We start from the raw sequence: 23,161 nt of genomic DNA, 5'->3' as shown, positions 1-23,161 counted from the left end.
AGGCTAATTGGATAATTGGATTCTAAGCTATCAGCATCCACTATGACTCCAAATAACCCCCTTCTGTTTCACTTCTTACCTCTCATAAAGCATTGCTATGTAGTCCTTAATGTTCCATGCTCTTTTTACTTACCTTTTAATGAAAATATAGCTTTTTTCTTCCCCACCCTCAACCCCCTCACCCCACTTTAATATTTTCAAGATGCACCACTACTACGGCAGCAAGGAGGAGGAAGTCTCCTACTTCTTTGATGTGCTTGTCTTCAAGGCATTTAACAGTCTGGGTACTTTTGCCAGGTAGTTGTTATTTCTGTATCATCCTAAGTTTTCCCTGTTTTGTAGTTTTTGGCAGCATTCCAAACTTGTAGACTTAATGCATCTTGCTTTTGCAAAGTATGGTTAAGTCCCATCCAAAGGGAGTACAGGAGTTATTTTCTTCTTTAGTTACCTCCTGTCCCTCGTCTGTGCTCTTTTCAGCATTAAAGCAAAACACATACCATAAACTGGAAATTCTACCAATTGAGTAAAAGCATTTGTTCTAAATGGTTGAGTAAAAGCATTCATTTTCTGAATGCTCAGTCCTTAGTAATTTACTAAACTTAGTATAAAGCATACTTTAGGGTTTGATAGTGATCCCAGTTCACAAATACCTAACACTGGGAATTTACAAACAAACAAACAAAAATATAAACCTAAACTATTATAATATAAACACACTAGTTCAGAGTGACACAGACCAAGTACACTTGCATCCTAACACATGCATCCAACATTCCTTCATTTAAGCAGGAACACAGGGTATGGAAGAGGCCAAAATACAGACAGTCATGGGCTGCAGCACATTCTTTAGATGAGTTGGAGGCAACTGGACTTATTTTGTTAGCCTTGAGAAGAGGCTTGAAGGGCATCTAACAGTGGCCTTCCCATGTCTTTGAGAAGGGTCCCAAGACAGACTCATTGGTGCATTGCATGAGAAGGAAAATCCCCAGAGGGATAACTGACCACCAGGACAGGGTGTCCAGGGGGGCTGTGGAGCCCCTGTCTTTGGAGGTTTTCAAAACCCAGGCAAACACAGCCCTGAGCAGCACCGTCGGAACACTCATGGCGAGGAGTTCACTCAAGCTGGTGAGTTACCTCACCACCTTCCCAGGTGTGAGGTACACACACACACACCATCTTGTGTGTGTGTCCTTCTAACCAGAATAACAGCATGATTTAAGATGTTTAGCCACGAGCAGCACTTATGCCTTCAGCTTATCTTCCTAGCTGAACCCAGAAATATCACTGTAGTGCAAAATGATATACAATACCATGGGACAATAATCTTCACAGGTGCCCGTCTTCTCACTAAAATAACAATTTGAGCACAGATGAATGATGCAAAGCTCTGAAATAGCTATTAAGATAGCTACTGAAAAATAGATCTGTGTTTCCAATACGTGCCTTGTTTTCAAAGCAAAGTTACAAGGTCTCAATCATTGGCACACAGTTTGCATATATTTAGATAACAGATTTTGCGTCCTATTATACTGATAAATAGTTGGAATTGACTTCAGTTGCATGGCTCTTCAAAAAACACACAAATATGGGGTATAACTCTGTGGGGCACAGCAAATCTATTTTGATGCACCTGCTGCATTTGCAACATTGAGTCCAGGATCAGAGGCAAAGCTTTCCTTGGTCCAATGTCTGCTACAAATTATTTTGCAATTAACGATATAGTGAAGATGTTTTAAATATTTCTGTTTCCTCAGTTATTTCACAACAGTGAGCAAGATATGGAGAAGTACCATTAAAGGAAAACTAATCCCAAGGGCTGGAAGAGACAGCAGGCAGCAAAGCACCATGATGGTGCCTCATAAGGCAATGGAAGCATGTTGGTCCTACTTCTCTTTAGAGGCAAATTATCAGAAGTTGGTACCCCTTTGGTTTACTCCCAGAGAAACATAACAGTTTGTAAAGCTATGCAACTTCTGCATTGGCAGTATTTTGCAATAGTATTTGGCAAGACACTCATCACTAGCAGCTTGCCAGTCGCCCTCACTGTTTCGAACAAGACTGCCAAGAAGTAAGATGTGACATGTCCTTGAATAAAGGAGCTGTGAAATAAATGTAGACATCAATCTTGCTTACCCACACTCCCCCAACTCCCAGGTGCTTTCCTGCCCTAAGCCACAGAAAAAACTGTAGTTGCAAAGCAAAGCGTTTCAAATATGAGGGAATAAGGAAGTTCCCTCTTCTCCTCAGATGATGCTTACAGGGTGTCTGAGAAACTGGAGTGAAAAGGTCACATGAAGATACAACCTTACTTCTTCCTTTGCTAAAGAGCAGGGAGTAAGAATCCTAACACGGAACTGGGCAAGGGAATGGAGTTACAGGTCAGGACACAAACACACAAATCTGTGGCACAGAACATATAAAACACCACCTAAAAACCTGCATAATATAAAACTGGCAGGGTGACACCTATTGCCATACAGATATACTGTGTGAAAGTGGTGGCCCAGGATGGAGATTCCCTGCACTGGAAATGGGGCTTTCTGGAAGGAAACACTGGACACTTTCCCCACTTCAGCCTGCAGGCTTGAACTTCTAAACTGGGACTACAACCAGCTGTCATCACCCACTCCAGATCTCTGAGCTCTCTGAAATATCTGTTCTCCGGGGCCCAGTTCTCTCCTACAGAAATTAGTCAAGTGTTGATCCTCTCTTGAAACACAGAGGATGTCATGGAAATGCTCACCTTTGATAATCATCACCAGCAAGCAACCACCAGATCCCAGCCCTCCTCCCAGTAGGGCACAGACAGAGTGTGTGCTGTGACAGAGTCAAGGTTCTGGTGCTGCCTCATGCCAGCCTCGGGCAACCTGCTGCATCTTCCACCAGATGGCCCAGGTGGAACACAAGGAGCAAAGTGTGTCCTTCTGCTGGCCTATTCAACAGCTGCAGAGGTGACAGAAGATGTGGGTTTGAACCCCTCGGGTGCAAGGAGCAGGAGCCCAGGTTTCAGCTACCAGAACACAGCCTGCTGTTCAGACACATCCCACCGCCAGCAGCTCTCAGGGAAGGGTGAGCACTGGCTCCTCTTCGGGCAGTGCTCCCAAAAGGAAGCACACAGCTGCATTTTGAGACACAAGTGATCCATCAGAGAGTGTGTTTACGATGTGCTTGCCAGGTGCCCTACTTTCTTTATCTCCTCAGGGCTTTGATGCTCAGCTACAGCAGCTCTAGATAAGGCGCTTAAGAACTTTCTGCTCAAAGAAGGAGATCCAATACGTTTAAGACACTTTCAGAGTCAGGCAGACACAGTGTTAGATGGTTTGGAAGACTTGGGGGAATAAATTCTGTTTGAGAATTAGGAATGCAAGCAGGAACCTGATTAACATATTTTATAATGTTCTTACAGCACGTGGAAGCCCTTCAGTTCTACTTTGGAAAGTGTGTTTTCTTTGTAGGACATTTTAGCATATGGATACTACTTAAACTAAAACAAAATGAATCCTTCAATACAAACACTCAAAGAGCTAACTTCAAATAAAAACAACATATTGCTTTACTACAGCTCAGTCTGTATAAGTACATACATTATTTACAGTCATTTCAAGTTCCTTGGTTTAATCATAGCAGAATAACTCTTCAATGACTTAGGGATGTCCAAATACGAAGTCACAAAACCAACCAACAGTGACTTTCCTTTTGGGAAGCACATATTCCTTCAAAATAACATTCTTCTTAATGACAACTTAGACAGCCAAAACAAAAACATAATTTGGAACTGCAAATATTTATAATCTGAACTTTATTTCCACGCAAAAAATGCAGGGTATTTGTATATAAAAGGGCTTGTAGCCATGGGACAAAAAAGCCCTAGTTACTTGCATGCAAATTATAAAACTAAAACCATCTGGAAGATGATCTGGGATATAGGGAGGACAACCCAGGAGAGAACTAATGTGTGGATATGGCTGAATGATCACATCTTATTATCAGCTTATCCTGTATGGATGGGAAGGAAAATAGGATTTGACATACCCTCTTATACAGTGATGATTAACATGAACCTGCAATTAGCATGCATGGCATTTTAGATTGACAGATGATTTCCATCATAAACCCTAGATCTGAAGAGAAACAAGAGAGGCTTTGCATCTAGTGTTATTTGCTAATACCTGGGCCATTTTATGTAATAGACTTTATTTTTGGCCCTCAGCATACCCAACTGAAGTATTTTGTTGCTGGGTCAAGTCATCTTGGAGGCTTGCAGCTACTCCAGCTAGCTAGGCTGAAACAATTCTGCATATTAAAAACCACCGATCACTATTTTAAACACATGCCATTACAGTCAAATTATCCACCTACTTGTGGATTGACTTTAAACAAGTCAGAAAATGAACAGAGTAGTGATTTTAAAGTGCTCACATCTTAAAACTTGAACTATAAGCTCCCTGCAATACATTATCTTATAAGCCAAGTGGACTAGGAACCACCCAACTACTGTACCCCCATAAGTCTTTGGAAGACTTCTGTTCAATGAGACTTGAACATCCAGCTTTGTCAGGCTTCTTAGAAAGATACCTGTCCCTGGAGAATGAGAATGCACACATTGATCATAAAAAGAAACAACTCCTATGGGTTGCTGATTATCAGGATGAAGGTCCCCTCAGAAAAACATAACCAATGAATTACACATCTTGCAGCACTCTGGATGCAGTCCATGTATTCACCAGTCCGCATAACTTTCCCTCAGGAAATGTTTAATCCTCTTTGGAGATTACAATAGATACTGAATTTATTAGATTAACATGAAAGAAATTAAATGCAAGGGCTGTCAACATCTATTTTGAGTGTCCAGCATAAATGTCACTGCTATTTCAATGCTTAGACCACGTAATAAAGAGGCTGTAGCACTTACTAGAGAGAAATACAGAGATTACTAACTGGTTTTTGCTGCCAACTAGTGCATATTTTTGCTCTTCAAACAATCTCAAAAATTAAAGGAAAAAGCCTGACAGAATTCAGATTTAAAAAAAAAAAAAAGCTTTGCAGGAGCATATAAGTCTCAGCAAGGGGAAGCCAAGGAGCTCTGATCAATGCTCACAAAAGCACTGAGGCAGACATACTGCAAGTAGCAAAGTCATGCAAGTGAGTATTACTGTATACTCCTTCAAGCTCGACCGCTTCTCTCCTTAATTCAAATCCCTCAAGTCTGCATCAGAATTTTACCTTCTCATAAAAGATCTGTGCAGGGAGCAGTAATACTTTGCAACTTCTCGTGCACAGGAGGAGGAAGCATTATTTTAGTGCTGTCCCTGCCTCCAACCTTCTCTCATGCTGAAGGTGTTTAAAGGAGTAAAGAGATAATTCCAGCCCTTGTGTCTCTGGCACAGAGACCACCAGGAAGAGGGACTGCAGACCCAAACCACGTTCCCTGCTTTGCCTCTGCAAGGCACAAAGCAAAGCTAACCGGGGTTTCCTCATCCTGCTGGGGCAGAAGGACTCTGCAAAAGGGCTCTTTCACCTGCTCTAAATGTAAACTCCCAGACATTCTTCACCTCTTAAATGTCTGATTCCAGCATAGCTTTACTGTCTTTATGGAGTTAAGCAGTGGAACTGAAAAGGAGTTTGGTGATGTCCGTAGTTGCAAGACAGAAAGCAAACCCTTCCCACACCGAGCCAGCCATGCAAAATAAAACATACGGTGTAAAACTACATATACATACATATACATATACATATACATATACATATACATATACATATACATATACAGTATGCATATACATAATACATCTACAGTAAAAACATTAGGGCAAGAGTAGTAGCAGGAGCCGGCAACACTGTTGGAGAAGGGTGGGAATTTAAAAAAAAACGGGGAGGAGAATGTGAAACATTAAATGATTTTAAAACTTCTTTGCAAATACAATATCTAGCATTACAGGGGCGGGGGCGGGGGGAGCAGAAGTTTCTGCATGTTTGTTTGTTTATTCGCCCGCGAGCACTTTGCCCCTGTCCGTAAGCGGATTCCAGGCGCTGGAGCCGCACGCCCACGCGGAGCGGCGCTTTCCTGCGGGAACGCGCTCAGCCGCGGCGCCTGCCGAGGGCCGCGCCGAACGCGCTCCGCGGGAGCGCCGGCGCTGCGGGCAAAGCACGCCGGCGATTTCGGGCTGCAACAAACGGGAAGCGAAACGTCCCCGAGTCCCGTGTCCCTGGGTGAGTCCCGTGTCCCCGGGTGAGTCCCGTGTCCCCGGGTGAGTCCCGTGTCCCCGCGGCCGCGGAAACTCCGCGGCTCCGGACGGGCTCCCTCTACCCGGCCGTGGGAAGGGGCACGGAGTCCTGGACGGCTGCACCCCGCGTACCTGCCTCCCTCCGACGCTCCGTCCCTCCGCCGGCCGGGGCGGGCCGGGGATGTCCGTCCGTCCGTGCGCCCGTGCGCCCGCTGGAGTTGCCGCTTCCTCCTCCCTGCCGCGTCAGCCGCGCTCCTCCCGCCGCGGCCGCGGGATCACGGGCTCCCCTCGCGGGGCTGCGCCCACCCGGGCGCCCACGGGCCACCGCCGCTCCCCGCCGGCGCAGGCGGGGCCGCTGTCGCTGTCGCTGTCGGTGTCGCTGTCGGTGTCGCTGTCGGTGTCGCTGTCGGTGTCGCTGTCGGTGTCGCTGTCGGTGCCGCCCCCGCCGCCGGCCCGCCCCGCCCCGCGCCCCCCCGGCGCGGCAGCCGGGGTCAGGCGGGGACGCGCGGCCGGGCCGCTCCCGCCCGGGGCCCCGCGGCTGCGGCCGCCCGAGGGCCGCAGAGCCCGCGGCTGCCGGCTAGCGCGGGATGTGCGATCCAGGGAGGGATTACCGCCATCCTCCGGCTAAACCGGCAGATAATGCAGGGCGACGCCGTCCTCCGCACACGCGGCATCCAGCGGGCGCGCCGGCTGCGCCTCGGGGCGAGTTCCGAGAGCTGGCGGTGCTGCCAGGCCCTGGCGGGACTGTGCTACAGCGGCACATACACGGAGCTGGCAGGGACTGCGCTCCAGCGGCACACACACGGAGCTGGCAGGGACTGCGCTCCAGCGGCACACACACGGAGCTGGCAGGGACTGCGCTCCAGCGGCACATACACGGAGCTGGCAGGGACTGCGCTCCAGCGGCACACACACGGAGCTGGCAGGAACTGTGCTCCAGCGGCACACACACGGAGCCTGCCCAGCACCGCGCCGTTCCGTCCGCTGTAAAGCTCTCCCACCCTGGCACAGAAAGCGACGATGGTTTTCGATGCCGATATTTTATCCGCCTGGGCGGCAAAAGTAGATCAATCGGGCTGGATGGAGGAGCGGGACATTGGAGACATCAGTTAGGGTACAGAAGCATCCTCCTCGCTCTGTCCTGTAGGCATTATTTTGCCTCTTTTTTCTCAATAATCACCTTCAGTGCTCATTTCTCACAGCAGGATGTGGTAAAAATAGTTATCAGTTTGTCTCAAGCAACATTTGTTATCTCTCTTTTGGCTGCTTTTCTATGCTTCCTGGCATACTTTCTTCTCCACAAGTTACCACAGGATGCAGCACAGTAAAACTCACTTCACCCTTGATTTGTGCAATCCAGTCTCAAAACACTTCTGTCAGATTCATGGGTCTGGGTATGCCAACTGAGGTCCCCACATGGCACACCTTAGGAGATGGCACCAGCTTGGATACCTCACAAAGTGATGAGAATTTCCGGGAAGGCCTCAGTGAGAAGATGTAAGGTGAGGGAGATTTTTCCAAGCACAACCAGGACACAGGTGAATTTCTTTGAATAGTAATAAGGGGAAGGGAAGAGACTGCTGAGGACAGAAACAGCTCTTGCATCCTGAGATGCTGGAAAGAAGACAGAGATTATAGTATGGGCAAAAGTGAATTCCAAAGAATGAGCTCAGTAGGAAGGTCTAGTATAGTTAATCTGTTTGTCATAGTACATCTTAAAAGAATGATCCCTAAATTGCAATGTCCCTTCAGTAGAGTTTGGATAGCTCCTTCCTTCCCAGCTTTCAGTGAAGCAAAGGAGTGAGATGAAAAAGAACAGCTAGAAGCCATGTCTTTTAGGAAAGGTAGGTATAAGCAGTTCTTGCCAAGATGGTTATGTTTTCATGCAAACTTCCTCTCTTCATCCAGGGATTTTGCTTCCATGTTTTAGTGGGAATACTGTTTTAACCCATTACTGTGCACAGTCACCTGACTGCACCTAAAATTCATTGCATCCCAAGGGCAGTGGTCAATAGTTCAATCTCCAGGTGAAGATCAGTGGCAAATGATGTCCCTTAAGGATCCATACTGGGACCAATGCTCTTCAGTGTCCTCACCAGTGGCATAGACAAAGGGGTCAAATGCACTCTCAGCAAATTTGCAGATGACACCCATCCAAGCAGTGCTGTTGACAGGCCTGAAGGACAGGATGCCATCCATATGGACCTGGAGATGCTCCAGAAGTTGGCCCATGGGAACCTCATGAGGTTCAACAAGTGCAAGACACCATACCTGGAGCAATCCCCAGTATCAGTACAAGTTGGGGGATGAATGGATGGAGAGCAGATGTGTGGAGGACTTGGGGTGGATGAAAAGCTGTGATCCAGCAATATGTGCTTGCAGTTCAGAAAGCTAACTGTTTTCTGAGCTGCATCAAAGGCATCATGACCAGCAGGTTGAGGGGATTCTCCCACTTCTTTGTTGTGATGAGATCCCATCTGGAGTGCTGCATCCAGCTCTGGGTCCCCAACACAGGAAAGACATGGACCTGTTACGACAACTCTTTGTCCAGACAAAGGATGTCCTTAAAGATGCTCAGAGGGCTGGAGCACTTCTCCTGTGAAGATAGGCTGAAAGTTTGGGTTGTTATAGGAAGGTTGACCTTATAGCATCTTCCAGTACCTAAAGGGGAGCTACAAGGGAGCTGAAGAGGGAACTTTTTACAAGGGCAGGAAGTGATAGGACAGGGGATAATGGCTTTAAACTGACAGAGTGTAGGTTTAGATTAGATATAAGGAAGAGATATTTTACAATGTGGGTGATGAAACACTAGAAAAGGCTGCCTGTCTGTGAATGGCAGATTCCCCGTTGGTAGAAACATTCAAGTTGAGGTTGGATGGGGCTTTAATCAATCTGTTTGAGCTGAAGATGCCCCTGTTCAATGCAGGCAGTTTGGACTAGATGGCTGTGGGAATACCACGCTCCAGCACGGTGTGGGTGGAGGGAGGCAGAGATCTCTGAAGTTTGCTCTTGGGGAAAGAGGTTTATTGGGGGTTCAGGAAGGTCCTGCCTCATGCTCCATCATCTGCAACAGATGGCCTTTAGAGGTTCCTTCCAACCTGAACTATTCTATGATTCTATGTTTCTGTTATCATCCCAACCTTATGTTCCTCATGAGGCTTGCACACATTGAATGTTAGCATATGCGGGTGTCCTTGATCCACCTTGCATGTGTAATTATTTAGAATACAGTCACACAGAAAACTATTTACAGGACAACTTCCAAAAGGCAAATCTCCAGACAAAAAGATTATGCAGTTTGACCCACTCAAGAGACCCACTCCTGTTTTGCAAAAGTAATGCTAAAAAGTGATAAGTAATTCTAGGTGTATTATTACTTGGGAGAAGGGGTTTGATTAACAAAACTAAACATTTCCTGTAAGGCCTAGATTTTCAGGAATTTACCTGTCAGTATCAGAACCCTATTTCTGCATTGAATTAAATTAGCAGAGACAGGATTGAATAATAGATGTAACTATTCCCTCCTTTCCCTTGTCTCACAAAGAACCTGAATGAGGAAAGTCTTCAAAGATCTTCTCCCATATCAGGACAAAACTAAAAACAAAAAATGTTCTTTCTGCTTCCTAAGAAGGAAAAATTTGTTCCACCCCAAGGTAACTTATAGCCTGATATATCATCTCAAAATCTTCTTAAATACTGCATAAAGTGCATAGAATTCCTATTTACAAAGCTGTAACCAGGTATACTTGTATTGTTTATTCCTTACCAGAAATTAAAAATTTTCGAAAGCATCCATCATAAGTGAACTTCAGTTAACTAACAATAACAAGAAACTCTAGAGTTTTCCTGCCACTTTAAAGAACCCAGAAATGGCACAAAGGAACACAAAAGGTCATCTGTAAATAGAATATTTTATCAGTTGAGGGGTTTGAAGTCCTGGAAGCCTCTTCTAGTCTGTTTTGTGCACGTGTGTGTGTAAAAACACTACAAATCCTTCTTTGACCTGATATAATTAATTTTTTCCTGCTTCACATACACTTTGGCACAAACTAGGCAACCTGGGAAAGACATGGGCCTCTTGCAGGTGATGGGTTCCCATGTTGACAGCCATGTGCAACTGCAGCCATGGTGGTGGAGTTCCTGAGCAACTGCAAGTTCACGCTCTTTTCAATTTTATTTCCTCCAGAGGCTTTTCTGTTCCTAGTCAGGCTATTGCACTCCTGTACAGGCACAGCAGAAAACCAAAATATCAAAGAGAATCTTAACCATCTCCACTTCAATGTAAGCAGAGTTTACATACAGTAAAAGCCTCTTAAAAAAAAAAAAAAAAAAAAAGGAAACAAAGGAAAAAGTGACTTGCCACTACAGCCAGCCTTTTCTTCCATCTTAGTTTTCCTACAAGAATGGCTTTTTTCTCTTGTTTTGGGATTCCACTGTGAGGACACAAGTACACCCTCAAGGTCCCTAACGTCATGTCCTCTATACTAGGAAGCACTAAACTTAGAAAATCTTTAAAAGATCAGTCTCAGGCTGGCTGCTGAGCAAACAAAGCTAATAGATGTGCCTCATTGGTTTCCTCATGCCTGCTCCATTGCTTGTTTTCTTCCCTTATGCATATCCTTCCAGACAGGTTGATTTATTTAACTACTCTCTGGTCAATGTCTGAACAGCACGCCTAAAATCACCACCAATACAGAAAGAGAAAACAGAGAAAAAACAGATTATGATGATGACATTCTGCTTTTAAAGCATAACAAAACTCCTGTCAGTATCAACAGTCTGGTGCACAGAGGTCAGAATAAACCCTTTGTGTAGTAACTCAGTAGTTGGGGATATGATACATTGTCATCTTACTATGAGAGGCCAAAGGAGGGGAAACATCTTTTGTGGGGTCACCAGAACTTCTGCCTTCTTGCTATACTTTCTTTCGTTCTCTTCCTTGCTTCACTTATTTGCATGTCTCTGCCTTTCATCCCTCTGCACTTCTTTCCCTGCAGCAATTCTGCCTTCATACATCCTGCTTGTGCCTCCTCCCACATGAAGGAACCACGTAAGAACACGGGCTGAACTTCAGAGGGGAGAGAGATTGCAAGGACAAGTGGTCGTTAGTTGATGGAGACTTGTAGCCAGCTCTCTAGCACTATGGGCTATGAGCCAAAGTAGGGATGAAAGAAATAGAGATTGGCTAAAGACAAGTGGAATAAAAGTTTAAAAAGTTTTGAGGTAGAGAGCAGAGTTATATAAGGTGACCTTTTACCTTGGCTTTCTGTTCAGCAGACCTGACAGTACATGCTCAGGCTGGGAAGATCCCCCACAACCACATACTAACCAGGCAATAAATCAATTATTACGTATCATGAGAAAGGCTTGTTGTGACATGGACTCATCTGCCACTGATTCCAGGTTCATGAAGAGGCTCCTATCTTCAGGCATGTAAATTCCCATCTTTTCAGAGCAAGTTCCTGAAGGAATTATTAAGTTCATCTTCAGGAGTCTAGCTAACAGTTCATATTTCTAATTAGCTTAGAGAATTATAAGGTATAGTATTGAAAATGCTTTCCTTCAATAAGGTAGTATAATACATTTTATTGAACATTTGAAACATGGGCCACAGAAATTAAGATGAAAGTTTAACACAAATGTCAATTAAAAAAAATGCTTTATTGAGTTCCAGGAACTTAGTTACCAAATCACATCTGGGGATCCCTATCTCTCATTGTTCCTTCTAGGAAAAATCATCTTCTCCAAAGCATTGCCATTAGGCTTTTACATCAACACCCAAGTCACAACAGGTACAGAGGAGTAGAGTCACTCTTCTCATAGCCACCACTTTAAGCTGGTTGTTTCCTACACTGTTGCATGCTTTGAGTTTCATACTTTAGTTTGTACTTGTCAGTGTCATGAGTAAATCTAGATCGGATTTTTGCAGGATTGGAGTTAATGGACAGATATGCAGATGAGTGTAAACAGAGACATGTTTCCTAGTCTTAGCTGTTATTAAATAATGGTCATTTGCTGTTTCATCCTGAGACATGATGAATATTGGTGCAAGATGATGCCAAATTTGTGGGGGATATTTCAGGACATGTAAGCACTGTTGCTTTGCCCATAACTAGCAGCAGCTTTCAAGTGAATAAGTACAGTTCTTTCCCTGGAATGGTGAGAGGTATGCAATTAAGCATCATATCCTCTGTCTAGGTAGGTAAATCACACTTTATTTTCTTTTGCTTCTTCCAAAACCAAAATTTGTTATTCCTCAGTCATATCCTCTTACTCAACTATTGTGGCATATTGTGTTGCTGTTTCATGCTTTAGCATGCTCTCTGTAAAGTTCAAAGTTAATTAGACCAGAAGGTTAGCTGCCCTTCAGCTTTTGTTACTGGATGCACTGTAACACCCATCCCATTCACACCACAAGCCTGTTAAATTTTTGCATACAAAGCAGAACCCATTTTTTGCATTCAGGATCCCTGCTACTGTGAGCTATTTATCATATGAAATATCACTGATGTTGGCTACAGCATCTAAGAGTCAACCTCTGCAAGCACAATTAGCTAAAATAATGGAAGACAGTATATTTTTCAAATCTGTAAAAAGTTATTTAAAATTATTAAAAATTTAAAATAGATATTAAATTTGAAACTATTTCTTTTAAACATATTAAATAACAATTCTCAAACACGCACCCAAGAATTATAAGCTATTTCTCTACAAAAAGATACAAGATAAAAGGGCAGTATGGTATGTATTGCAAAGGTGAAACATAATTGTAATCTCAAATTACCTCCAAATAGAAATCCAAATAATACAGCAAACAAAATATGAGAGGATATATAATTATCTTACTCAATGCAAACTGTAAAAATTAAGTAGATGATAAATTAGACATCCTAAGTGAAACCCCAAGTCTACTTTTGCTTCTTAACACAGTTGTATAAAAGGGAATTGGGATTAAATCTTAGTGGTAAAGGGAAGGGGGGGGGGGGAAGTGTAATGTGATACAACAATGTAAGTTTCCAAGAAGATTAAATTGAATTAACTTACCAAAGTTTCAGTTTAAGAAAATATCCCACTTAAAAAACAAATTTATTTAATGAAATGGTTTTTTGTTTCTTCTCCTTTTTCCTTTCCGTCCTAGCTGTGGTTGCCATTTTGGGGAACATGGAAACCCCTACCTCATGTTTCCCATGAGTTATCAGGAAGTAGCCACAATGAGTCAATAGCTTTCACAGATACAAAATCTCAAAACCTACCACAAATTCATGGAGGTATTCCTAGCTGTATTAATATAGGAGTTAGGGTCTAAAACTTTTAAAAGATGAGAATAAACCCTTTGAGTGGGCAATATTACAAGACTGTAAGGAAGCTGTAATCCATTTCTAAGTGAAGTGAAAGGGTTACTAAAGTTTATATATGTGAATTCTTTTATATATGTGTCAGCTGGAAGTGTTGTTACTTAATGCTTGCTCATCACAGACAGGCAATCTTTCCAGCTCTGCTGATAGCAAGAGTACAACTTAAAAAGGAAATAAAAATTTTGTTTTCCTTCAGTTTTGTTGTTCTGCTTTCTCATCTTTAGTGTCTTCTGTTCTATGAACTTTTCTGCCCTGTAATGCAATTCAGATGCAACCAGACTAGGGAAATGGGTGACATCTCTACCATAGGGCAAAATGGGAAAGAACTGAAGTAACTATTTTTTATAAATCTTGCACACAGACATAAGCATAGTGAAATTTAGTCAGCATACAATGAAAGAGTAGTTGAACTGTGCAAGTGAGTAAGAGATATCTACTGTACCCTGGAGTCTTCAGTGTGCTGTAACTCTAGTCTAAAAGCATCCATTTTGTAATCAACTTTTGTAGAGCTCCAGCAGGAAAGACCCAGCAAGTGTTCCAGGTGTTCTGAGCAACAGTCCACGGATCTGCTGTCAGTAGAGCATATTTCAAACACTAATAGCTTTCTGCATCTGAGGTAGTTTATTTGCTAGTGGCAGCTGCTGGAAGTTGATGAGAAATCCTTTGGCATACAATAGAAGATGGCTGCTTACAAAATGTCTGTTTGGGATGAGTCTGGAGTCTAGGGAGTGACCGAGGCACAATAATTAAAGTAGGGATTATATAAACCTAAATCAATATTAAACCAGTGGTAAAAACAGGTCTCCACATCAGAGAATTTTCAGATCCTATCTGTTCCTAAAGATTTATTTGTCTTTCCTACACCTAGACTTGAAAGACAATGTTTTGGGTGCAGTTACATATCCTCTACTTTCTTCTCTGTCTTATTCTGGCAACTGTAGTAGGTTTACCTGCAGAAGGCCTTCTTTGAGGAGTTTGGTATTGTGCAACAAGGAAGAGGGATTGTTGGGATTCCCTTCCTGAGGAGCTGGTGTTTCACACTCTGACAGACTGCTTAGGTGTCTCCCTGTATCAGAGGTTTCATATGCATTTCTTTTTTCCCCACACTACAGAGAGCCAGTGAAGTGCTTTGGAAGAGCCAAGTTGGAAATAATGCTCTTGAAGGGGTAACAGCTTCAGTCAAATATTCTTCTGTAGGTTACTATAGCACTAGCTAAATCTTAGAGCTCAGCTAACCCACATATCAGAAGGTAATATCTCAGTCTCTTTTTCTCAAACTATCATTTTCCTTTTTTTCTTCTTTTCAATGTAGAATGTTTTTGTTTGTCTTTGTCAGGAGCACTTCCCCAAATTTTACCCTGAGCGCTGGCTGGCTACTCCTGGTGTAAACAGGAGGTGAACAAAGCTTAACCATCAGAGGAGTGGATTTATCAATTATATTCACAAATAGGAAAGGGCTGTGAGTAGAGCAGACTGTTTTTCATGAAGCCATATTATCTCTAACATATTTTTCTGATTTTCTCTATTTCTCTATCATGATTCTTTACTGAGATCTTGACTCACAGTTTGTGTTATCTGCCTCAGTTACCTTGCTCTTGCATGCTTACATGACAACATCCATTCTTTCTCTCAACCTTATTTTTTCTAGATCATTATTATTTTATTGTTGATTAATCTTAGACCTTTCCCTGTTGGTTCTCGTGTTTCTTGAAATGAGGTACTAACACACACTGTGCTTGCTGCAAGTTGCCATGTTGATCCTTTTGTATCCCTGTGACACCCATTCACTGAATCCTTTAAAAGGCTTTGCTTTTTCATAACAATATGACGTGGCTGACTCACAATCAGTTTGTGATTCACTGTATGCCCTGATCCTTTCTGAAAAATGCTTCCAATAAATGTACTTCTTTATCCTGTGATTATAGGTGAGAATAAAATACTATGTATGCTGATTTCTAATCTTATTTATTTTGCTAGCTTGACAAGAGAATTTTAAACTATACATTTCTCCCTCAAAGTGCTTACAACTCTTTCTAGCTCAGTGTTTCTCACAAGTTTGATAGGTATAATCTTGCATGTAATTAATGAACAGACTGAGGACAGATGCCTGCATAACCTCATTTTGATATGGTTTTACAATTTGGTAGTGACCAGCTGCTCTGCATATGCTGTGGTTACATAAGTTTGCTATAATCATGGCTTTTCTATCTAGCACAGCAGTATCAGATCAGTACATTTTCTGCCAGCATGATTGTAAAGTGCAATGTGAGAGAATACAAAACTCATGAATGCCAAGATCAGACAACTATCACTTCTCCTGTATGTGCTCTGCTCTGAGAGAAAACTGAGAGGCTGGCATTGTCAAAAGTTCCTAACATAAATAATGCACTTGCAGTGTTCTCCTTATATCCCCTTTATTATATCTTACTTGCTGCATCATTGGATTTTTTTCCCTATCCTGCTTTCTCTGTGAAAATTTGATTTAGTGGACTTTTTTGCCATGTGGTTTTTTTGTTGTTGTTTGTTTGTTTGTTTGTTTGTTTGTTTTTGAGTTTTGGAGTCAAGATCATTGTTTAACAGAAGTGATTTTTCTTCACTTTACTGTTCCTTGGATTGAGATGGCTTGGGCACATGCAACCTCAGATTTTTTCTGAATGATTTTTGATTTTTAGTTCCTTTACACAGTATTATCAAGAAATGTGGAGAGTTTCAAAGATGCTGTATTGAAGTTTCCTTTCTTTCACTCTCTTGTTATTTCAAGTTGTGTAACTTTTTTGACACTTTACTTTACTCACCTAGATTTGCTCTGATTCAAATCTAGAAAGCCTTCCCAATAGGAGGCCTGACATACAACAGAATCTCTCTCAAAATTTCTACCTGTGAATGAGCTTTGTCCTGTTGTACCTGCAGATGGCTCTTAATCTTAGTAGTGAGCTTGACTTTAGTATTATTTTATTTGAGAAACCTCTCCTTAAAATTTTATCCCCTGAATCATCCTTATGCAGTGCTCTATAGTAAAGTCATGCCATAAGGAAAATCTTTCCTCTGCAGTTACTTGATCCACTCGCCTGATGAGTTCCGGACCTCAGAACAGGCACTCACGTTCCCAATGTGCAAATCAGGGTGTCCTGTCATTCTCCAGCACAAAATGTTCTTCGAGACCATCACCTATCTTGTGAACCACCACGCTTGCAATGCAAATGAATGATCAGTGCGCAAGCAAAGCTCGTGCTGCTTATTTGCAGCGGTGTACAGCCGTGTAGGATGTTCCGCAGCTGGACCCGCTGCTTTTCGTTATTTGGTTGGTCAGAAAAAGGCAGCAGAGTGACAAAGTAGAGGAGCAGAGGTGCCTTACAGCACTGATGTCTCATCCGTGTAGCGCGGCTCTTCCCGGGATGGGAAGGTTCCTTGGGTGAGCTTCTGCTGACACCTACTGCCAGAGCCGAAGGCAGCAACACCGTCCCTCCCGCGGGATTCCTGGCGTGGAGCTTTGCGTTCGGACTACCAGCGTTGAATGGAAAGCGGTAAACGCCATCCATAGCTTTATGGAAATAAGTTCTATAAACCAGAAATGGAAAAACCCCCTGGAGCAATTTGGTGGGATTTTTGTTTTGGTTTCTTGTTTGTTTAGTTCGGATTTTTGTTTTTTTGGTTTTTGTTTGTTTGTTTGTTTGTTTGTTTGTTTGTTTTTGTTTGTTTGGGTTTTTTTCCTGATAAAATTAGTGAAAGACAAGAGTTAATTAAAAGTTACTTTATGCCTTTTCCATTATAGAAGCCAATGCGTTTATAACATGAAAATACTTCTAAAAGACAAAAAAAGTATATATATATATTTTTTTTAATAGATGGTACATCTTCATTGTTACTGTCAATGGTTTTACATCAGAGAGAAGAAAAAGCTGTTCTTCAAAGAAATTCCTGCCCTGTTTATTTGGTTTCACAAACCTTGTCTTCACTTATTTCAATACTTAGAAATCACATCCAAGACAAGGAGCTGCGGTAGAGGATACCACTTACTGGAATGTTATTAGTGAACTGTAATTAATTAATGAACACAAGAGCTGTAGTTTAGACCGTTATAGGTGTGTAAAGGACCAAGAACCTTCTGAGCTGTCAGAAAACTAGAAACTATTAGAACATTTGGCTACTGGTGGTAAGGCTATTTGTGCATGTTGGAAGGTGGGGTATTATGCTCAGCTCAGTTGCCAAAGAACAGGGCAGAAAACCAGTTGGAAGGGTTCATCTGGTTTCAATTTGAAGTGTTATGATATCTAGTTTAAAAACCCTCAGGAGAAAATTTAAGGATAGAGTGGATTTGTTTGATTTTCTTTTTTTTTTTTTTCAGCTTGTTGATCCACTCCCACCATTTTGCCATTTTGTATTTGTATATCAGGTTCTCTCTTCTGTCTTCAACCTGAAAAACACAGGCTGTCAACCTGTGAAATGCTTCCAAACTTGAAGCATACTCACAAGCCAGGCATCGCTGCTATGTGCTCTCTGTAAGAAGCATTTGATGTCTTTGTCCCCCATTTATATTCTTGACTTGGAATTCTTCTGTACTGGAAATGCTGTTCATTCTTTCAGCTGGTTATTTGCAGGGAGAATTTTACTTAGAACCAGACAGTTAATTGGGATGCTTTAGTACACGAGATTATTATACAGATTTAAGTAAACCTTTAACAGCTGATGAGATCAGTGACTGCATACACTGTGAACATACCAATCAATAGGGCAGTGAGTGTGTTAGCTGCTCAACCTATTTTATTTTGAGGCATTTATCTTTTAGTGTAATGGGATTGTACCATTTGTTCAATTTGTATTTGACAGAGCACTATGGAAAACAGAGACACATTCACAGTAATTGCCATTGAGGATTGATTCCATATGATCAGGTTACACATCTAAGCTACTAACACTTACATTCTCCTTTTTTGTAACAGTCTACTGCCCCAAAGATTGATTTTCTATTGACAGTTCCTGAACACTGACAGTCACGATGAATCCATTTTGTTTGCCAGTTGTGCTGACATCAATTCACAAAGCAATATTCAAAGTAAAAAAATGTAGGGCTTTAACTTTGCAGAGGAGTTTGCATATGAAATCAATTTGAAATGTTTTCAAGATAGGGCCTCAGAACCAGATTTTGAGCCAAGAAATAAAAGGAAAGCATAGGTAAACAATCCCAAACCAGTGTTGAGCAGCTTGTCTTAGATGCTGAGATTGACCCAGCATGAGAGTCAGCTGTAGAGCTGTTCTCACTGGACTAGGCTGTACCTGAACCACCATTGGGAACATTGGTTTTGCTGCAGCAAAGCCTTTGAGCGGGTTATTTGGATGGTTGTAATTAGTACTTGAAGCTCTGCCCAGTATTTCACTTTTCATGTTGTTTTCCTAATGCATTCATGTTTTGCTAACACACATTCCACACTTTGAGCAGCCCAAAATTGGTCTCATGTAGGAATGACATCAATGTTAACATAGAACATCTAATAGTGGTGTGAGTTGCTGAACCTGGTGCGATGGCAGCAGTTCAAGCTCTGACTCTGTGAAAGCACTGAAGGAAAACAATTTTTAATTTTGGAGGTTGTTGGAAGGCAGTAGAAGAGGGATATGGAAGTTATTCAATTGGATGTATCCAGGACATGAGTTACCAGCCCAGCTGCCCAGGATAAGTCAGGTGCTGTTTTCTAACTGCCATTGACTAACTATTAATTAACCCAAAGGTTCCTGAAAGCCAAAGTTGCTCAGTGGTCATTCCTGTCCTTCCAGAACACTGCTGAGCTGCACGCTTCCTCTGAGGACCAGGAGATGAGGAGGCCTATGACCAACATCCCTCCAAATTCCACAGGTAGCATGCTGGTGAGTGCTTGGGCTTTTAACAACGCCTGCTTAGGTGATGGGCAAAATAAGATACATAGTTAGGCAGCAGTCAGGAAGTGAGTGCCAAATTGACTTAAGAGGAACAAGAAGTAAAGAGCCCACACAACACTCAAAGCTGCTCTGTGCAGTGGAGCACATGCTGTTGTTCTCTCCTTGTAGCTGGTACTGCTAATAGTACTTATGATATCATAAGTACAATCCAGTTGTGGATCTACACATGCTTTTTAGATGCTAGGTTGTCACATCTAAATAAAAAAATGTTGCATTCATTGTGGGGTGTGATGATATTGCCATCTTCCTTCTAGATCACACTTGTTTTCTTTATTTTCTTTTCTTGACTGTCCATGTAGAGAGCTTTCAGAGCCAGGTCAGGTTAAACTGCTAGTCTTGCAGGCCAGGCAGGATCAGCTCTGCAAGGGTTTCAATGAAGAAAACACCAGATTTTAGCTGTCCTTTCTGAAGAGCATGCTGAGGTGTAGCTGAAGGCTGATAGTAACATTCACTTCTTAACAACACAGAACATGTAGTTTATCATGATCTGATCTTTGGCATGCCTTTTGTTTCTGTTTAGCTGGAAACTTCTGTCACTGCTTTTCCAAAGAAACAAGTGCCTCTGAAAAATAATTGCTTTGACCTGGGAATGACCCATTTCCTGAGGGTAAATGACAAAGAAGAGACAGAATACCACTGGGTGAAGATCAAACTGAAATTTTTACATCTTCCATCCTAGGCCTGAAATGAATGCCCGGTACGTTGACTGTCAGTGCTTGGTTCTCATCAACGAAGTGGCACGAGTCCAGGTATGTCCTGATGCTGACAATTAATCACTCTTCTGACCCATTGCAAATAGACTTAACTTTGTAAACATTGTGATCTTCAATCCTACTTTCTTGACTGTGATGTTGTTGTTTGCCTGTGAAAATAGCATGGCTCGTGCCATGATCTCTGGTAGGACTCATTGCCACTCTCTGCTGCAGGGTACTTACTAACAAGGCAGACACTCTATTTCCTGAATTTTCCTTTAAGACTGCTTAAAGATTTAGTTACTTCTGTAATCTGTATTCAGTGTTACAACACAGAACTTCCTTATCCAGTTTTCCAGATACAGTGTATAAAGCTTTTAAATAAAGATGCATTTAATTTCCATAAATTATTAGTTTGCCAGGGAATTGTGATTTTTATCAAAGATTCTGTAATGAAAGTTTATTGTTGCAGAAATTGCTTGGGCAATCAATCATGATCTTAAGTCTGCATATAGCTGGAAAACTTATAAATGTCATTAATCAAAAACATACACGTTAATTAGGGTCAAGCCACCATAAAAGATAGATTCCTCTACTGAATATAATTTATCAGTGAAATTAATGTAAAGAATAGAAAGGAGAAATGTTTTTGACTTTACAGTCAGAGTGCTTTCATAAAAACATCTGGTTGAAGGAAGTAAACAAAACATCATAAGTTCCATTGGCTTTTAAAGTGAATTATTTCATCAGAGTGCTCTCTATTATTTACTACAAAGTACTATTAAATGGTAACAGAAGTGTTTATTTCCCATATGTGAAAAACTGGATTGCTCCAGAGGCCAGCGATGTTACAGAAAAATTTTTTTGACATTTCTTCAAAATGCAGGCTGGGTTAGCACAGGATTGTCACCGGACGATGTCCTGAATGGTGCCCATTCTCAGTAGCTGCCACACAGTTTCACAGAGGACAGAGGCTTCCCTATTTGCATTTTTACTGCGTTCCTGCTACTTATGAAGGGGAGACTAAGGAATGAATGGGCACAGACTGCTGATTTATCCCCAAGTACAAGGCACATTGGCAGGATTGTGGAGCTGGTGATGCTGCTACCTTACTGTCATACACATTAAAAAGTATTAGTAGCAGGCAAGAATGAAAATCTGTCTCATAATTTTCATCTTTTCTTCTTCAAACCTGCCACATATTTTTAAGGATCAGATTAAAAATTACACTGTGGAATGCATACATTTACACACACACACACACACACACACACACACACACACACACACACACATATTCTCTGTGCTTGACAAATTACTGAAACTGAAAGGGAATGAGCATGCACAGCTCAGCTGCTGTCACTGGAAGGTGGCAGTGCTCAGTCTGTCACAGGGCCAGGCCTGGAGCCATTTTTTTTTTCTTAAGCCTGTGATAAAGCACAGAAATAGATTTTTTTTTTCTGTATGTATTAATCATCTGAATCTTTATCATTTAAATGTCAGACGCATAAATTACTTTTCATGGATTAATGAAAATGAAAATTTTCAATCCCTTTGTATTGGAAAGTACAAGCACAATACTAGCTCTCTGATACAATCTCTATGATTTTTATTCTAATTTTAGATAATTTGAGTGACTGTAGAATAGGTGAGACCTTGGGATGTAAATTCCAGGTGATGGTTTGGTAGAAAAAGGGTGATGGAAGAGGGAGGAAGTGGTCTTTTTTTTTTTTTTGCCCTTGTGTTCAAAGGGGTAGGTCACCAGTACGTGGAAATACCCTGTGAGGTTCCACGTTGTCCTCTGACATTCAGCTTTTGTTTTCCTTAATTTAAGAACAAATCTTTACCTAGAATGGCTTTCAGAGAGCTTAACTCCTCCGTTTGCTGACAGCATCCCTCCTTGAGCTCTCCACATGAACACATTGCCATCCCTGCAATTAGGTTGGAAGCTGTGAACATTATTCCATTTCATTTTGGCAAAAGAAGTATCGTTTCAGACGGCCACTGGAGATAACGTAAGCGCCAGCTCCGTTCCCTCATTATCTCCTTGCGTAGCACCAGCTGGAGGGATCACTCGCGTTAGCAGCTCGCTCTGGCGTCTCCGTCAGCCTTGTTCGGTCGCTATCAGCAGCCGGCAGCCGGGGAACACCCCGGGCAGATAGCTGACCCCTGGGCAGCCCGGCGCGGCTTCCCGGGAAGCGAAGCGCGGCGCGGGCGGGCTGAGCTCGGGCCCCGCGCAGCGCAAAGGGAGCGCAGCCCGCGCCGCCCGGCCTGCCTGCGGAGCCGGCGGGGCACAGGCGGGGTCAGAGCCCGTGTGCCCTCTGCCTGGCAGGACGCGCTGCTTGCCGTGCTTCTGGCAACCTCCGTGCCCGGGGAGCCCTCGGAGGCGCTCGGATTCCCCTTCAGCGGCAGCGCTGAGGGGAAGGCTGGGGCCGGCCCCCGCCCCTGTTGGGGCTGAGCAGCCTCCCGCCCCCCGAGCCTGGCCGGGGGAACGGCTGGCACGGGAGGGAGCCTCGCCCGCTGCTCCTGCGGGGCGTGAGCGGGCGGCGAGGCGGCACAGGAGGGATGCACACGCGGGGTGTCACCTCGGAGCCGCCCCCGAGGGGCGCAGAGGAGGATATACGTAGAGTGTTGCCTCAAACCAGCACCCGAGGGGCACAGAGAGGGACTATACACGTGGGGTGTCACCTCAGACCGACATCTGAGCGAGACAGAGCAGAACGTACACGTGGGGCGTTACTTCACACCCTACTGGCACCCCCAGCGCTCCCGCAGGAAGCGCAACAAGCGCAGGCGAGCGCCCGCTCGTCCCTCCCGGCCCACCCGCCCGCGGACTACGCTTCCCAGCAACCCCGCCGGGGCTCGCTCCTCCCCCGCCCTCCCACTCTCCGCCGCATGGCATCACGGTCTTTGTAGTGTCCCCATGGCACATATATCCCTTCCCTACATCGGGCCTTGG

At 43.2% G+C, this 23,161-nt stretch overlaps 2 protein-coding genes across 3 annotated transcripts in view; one reads left to right on the top strand and one right to left on the bottom strand.

The window, feature by feature from the left end:
* The window catches only part of SGK3 (serum/glucocorticoid regulated kinase family member 3), a 56,421-nt gene extending 49,803 nt beyond the window's left edge, over positions 1-6,618 (bottom strand). The window contains exon 1 of one of the 2 annotated variants that reach the window (XM_021555605.4): positions 6,357-6,618. The gene's annotated coding sequence lies outside the window, so the exon portion shown is untranslated. The remainder of the gene's footprint in view (positions 1-6,356) is intronic. The other variant, XM_021555601.4, reaches the window with a different exon arrangement.
* On the top strand, positions 203-23,143 carry LOC144246340 (uncharacterized). The gene is made up of 4 exons (XM_085561613.1): positions 203-297; positions 6,018-6,210; positions 19,349-19,438; positions 20,190-23,143. Exons 1-4 carry the CDS (start codon positions 203-205, stop codon positions 20,193-20,195), a joined length of 384 nt encoding a protein of 127 aa, XP_085417739.1. The 3' UTR covers positions 20,196-23,143.
* Positions 23,144-23,161: the final 18 nt, after the last annotated feature.

The sequence above is a fragment of the Lonchura striata genome, chromosome 2, assembly GCF_050655825.1.
Source record: "Lonchura striata isolate lonStrDom1 chromosome 2, ASM5065582v1, whole genome shotgun sequence".
In the NCBI taxonomy this organism is placed as follows: domain Eukaryota; kingdom Metazoa; phylum Chordata; class Aves; order Passeriformes; family Estrildidae; genus Lonchura; species Lonchura striata.
This window is presented reverse-complemented; position numbering and strand designations above follow the sequence as displayed.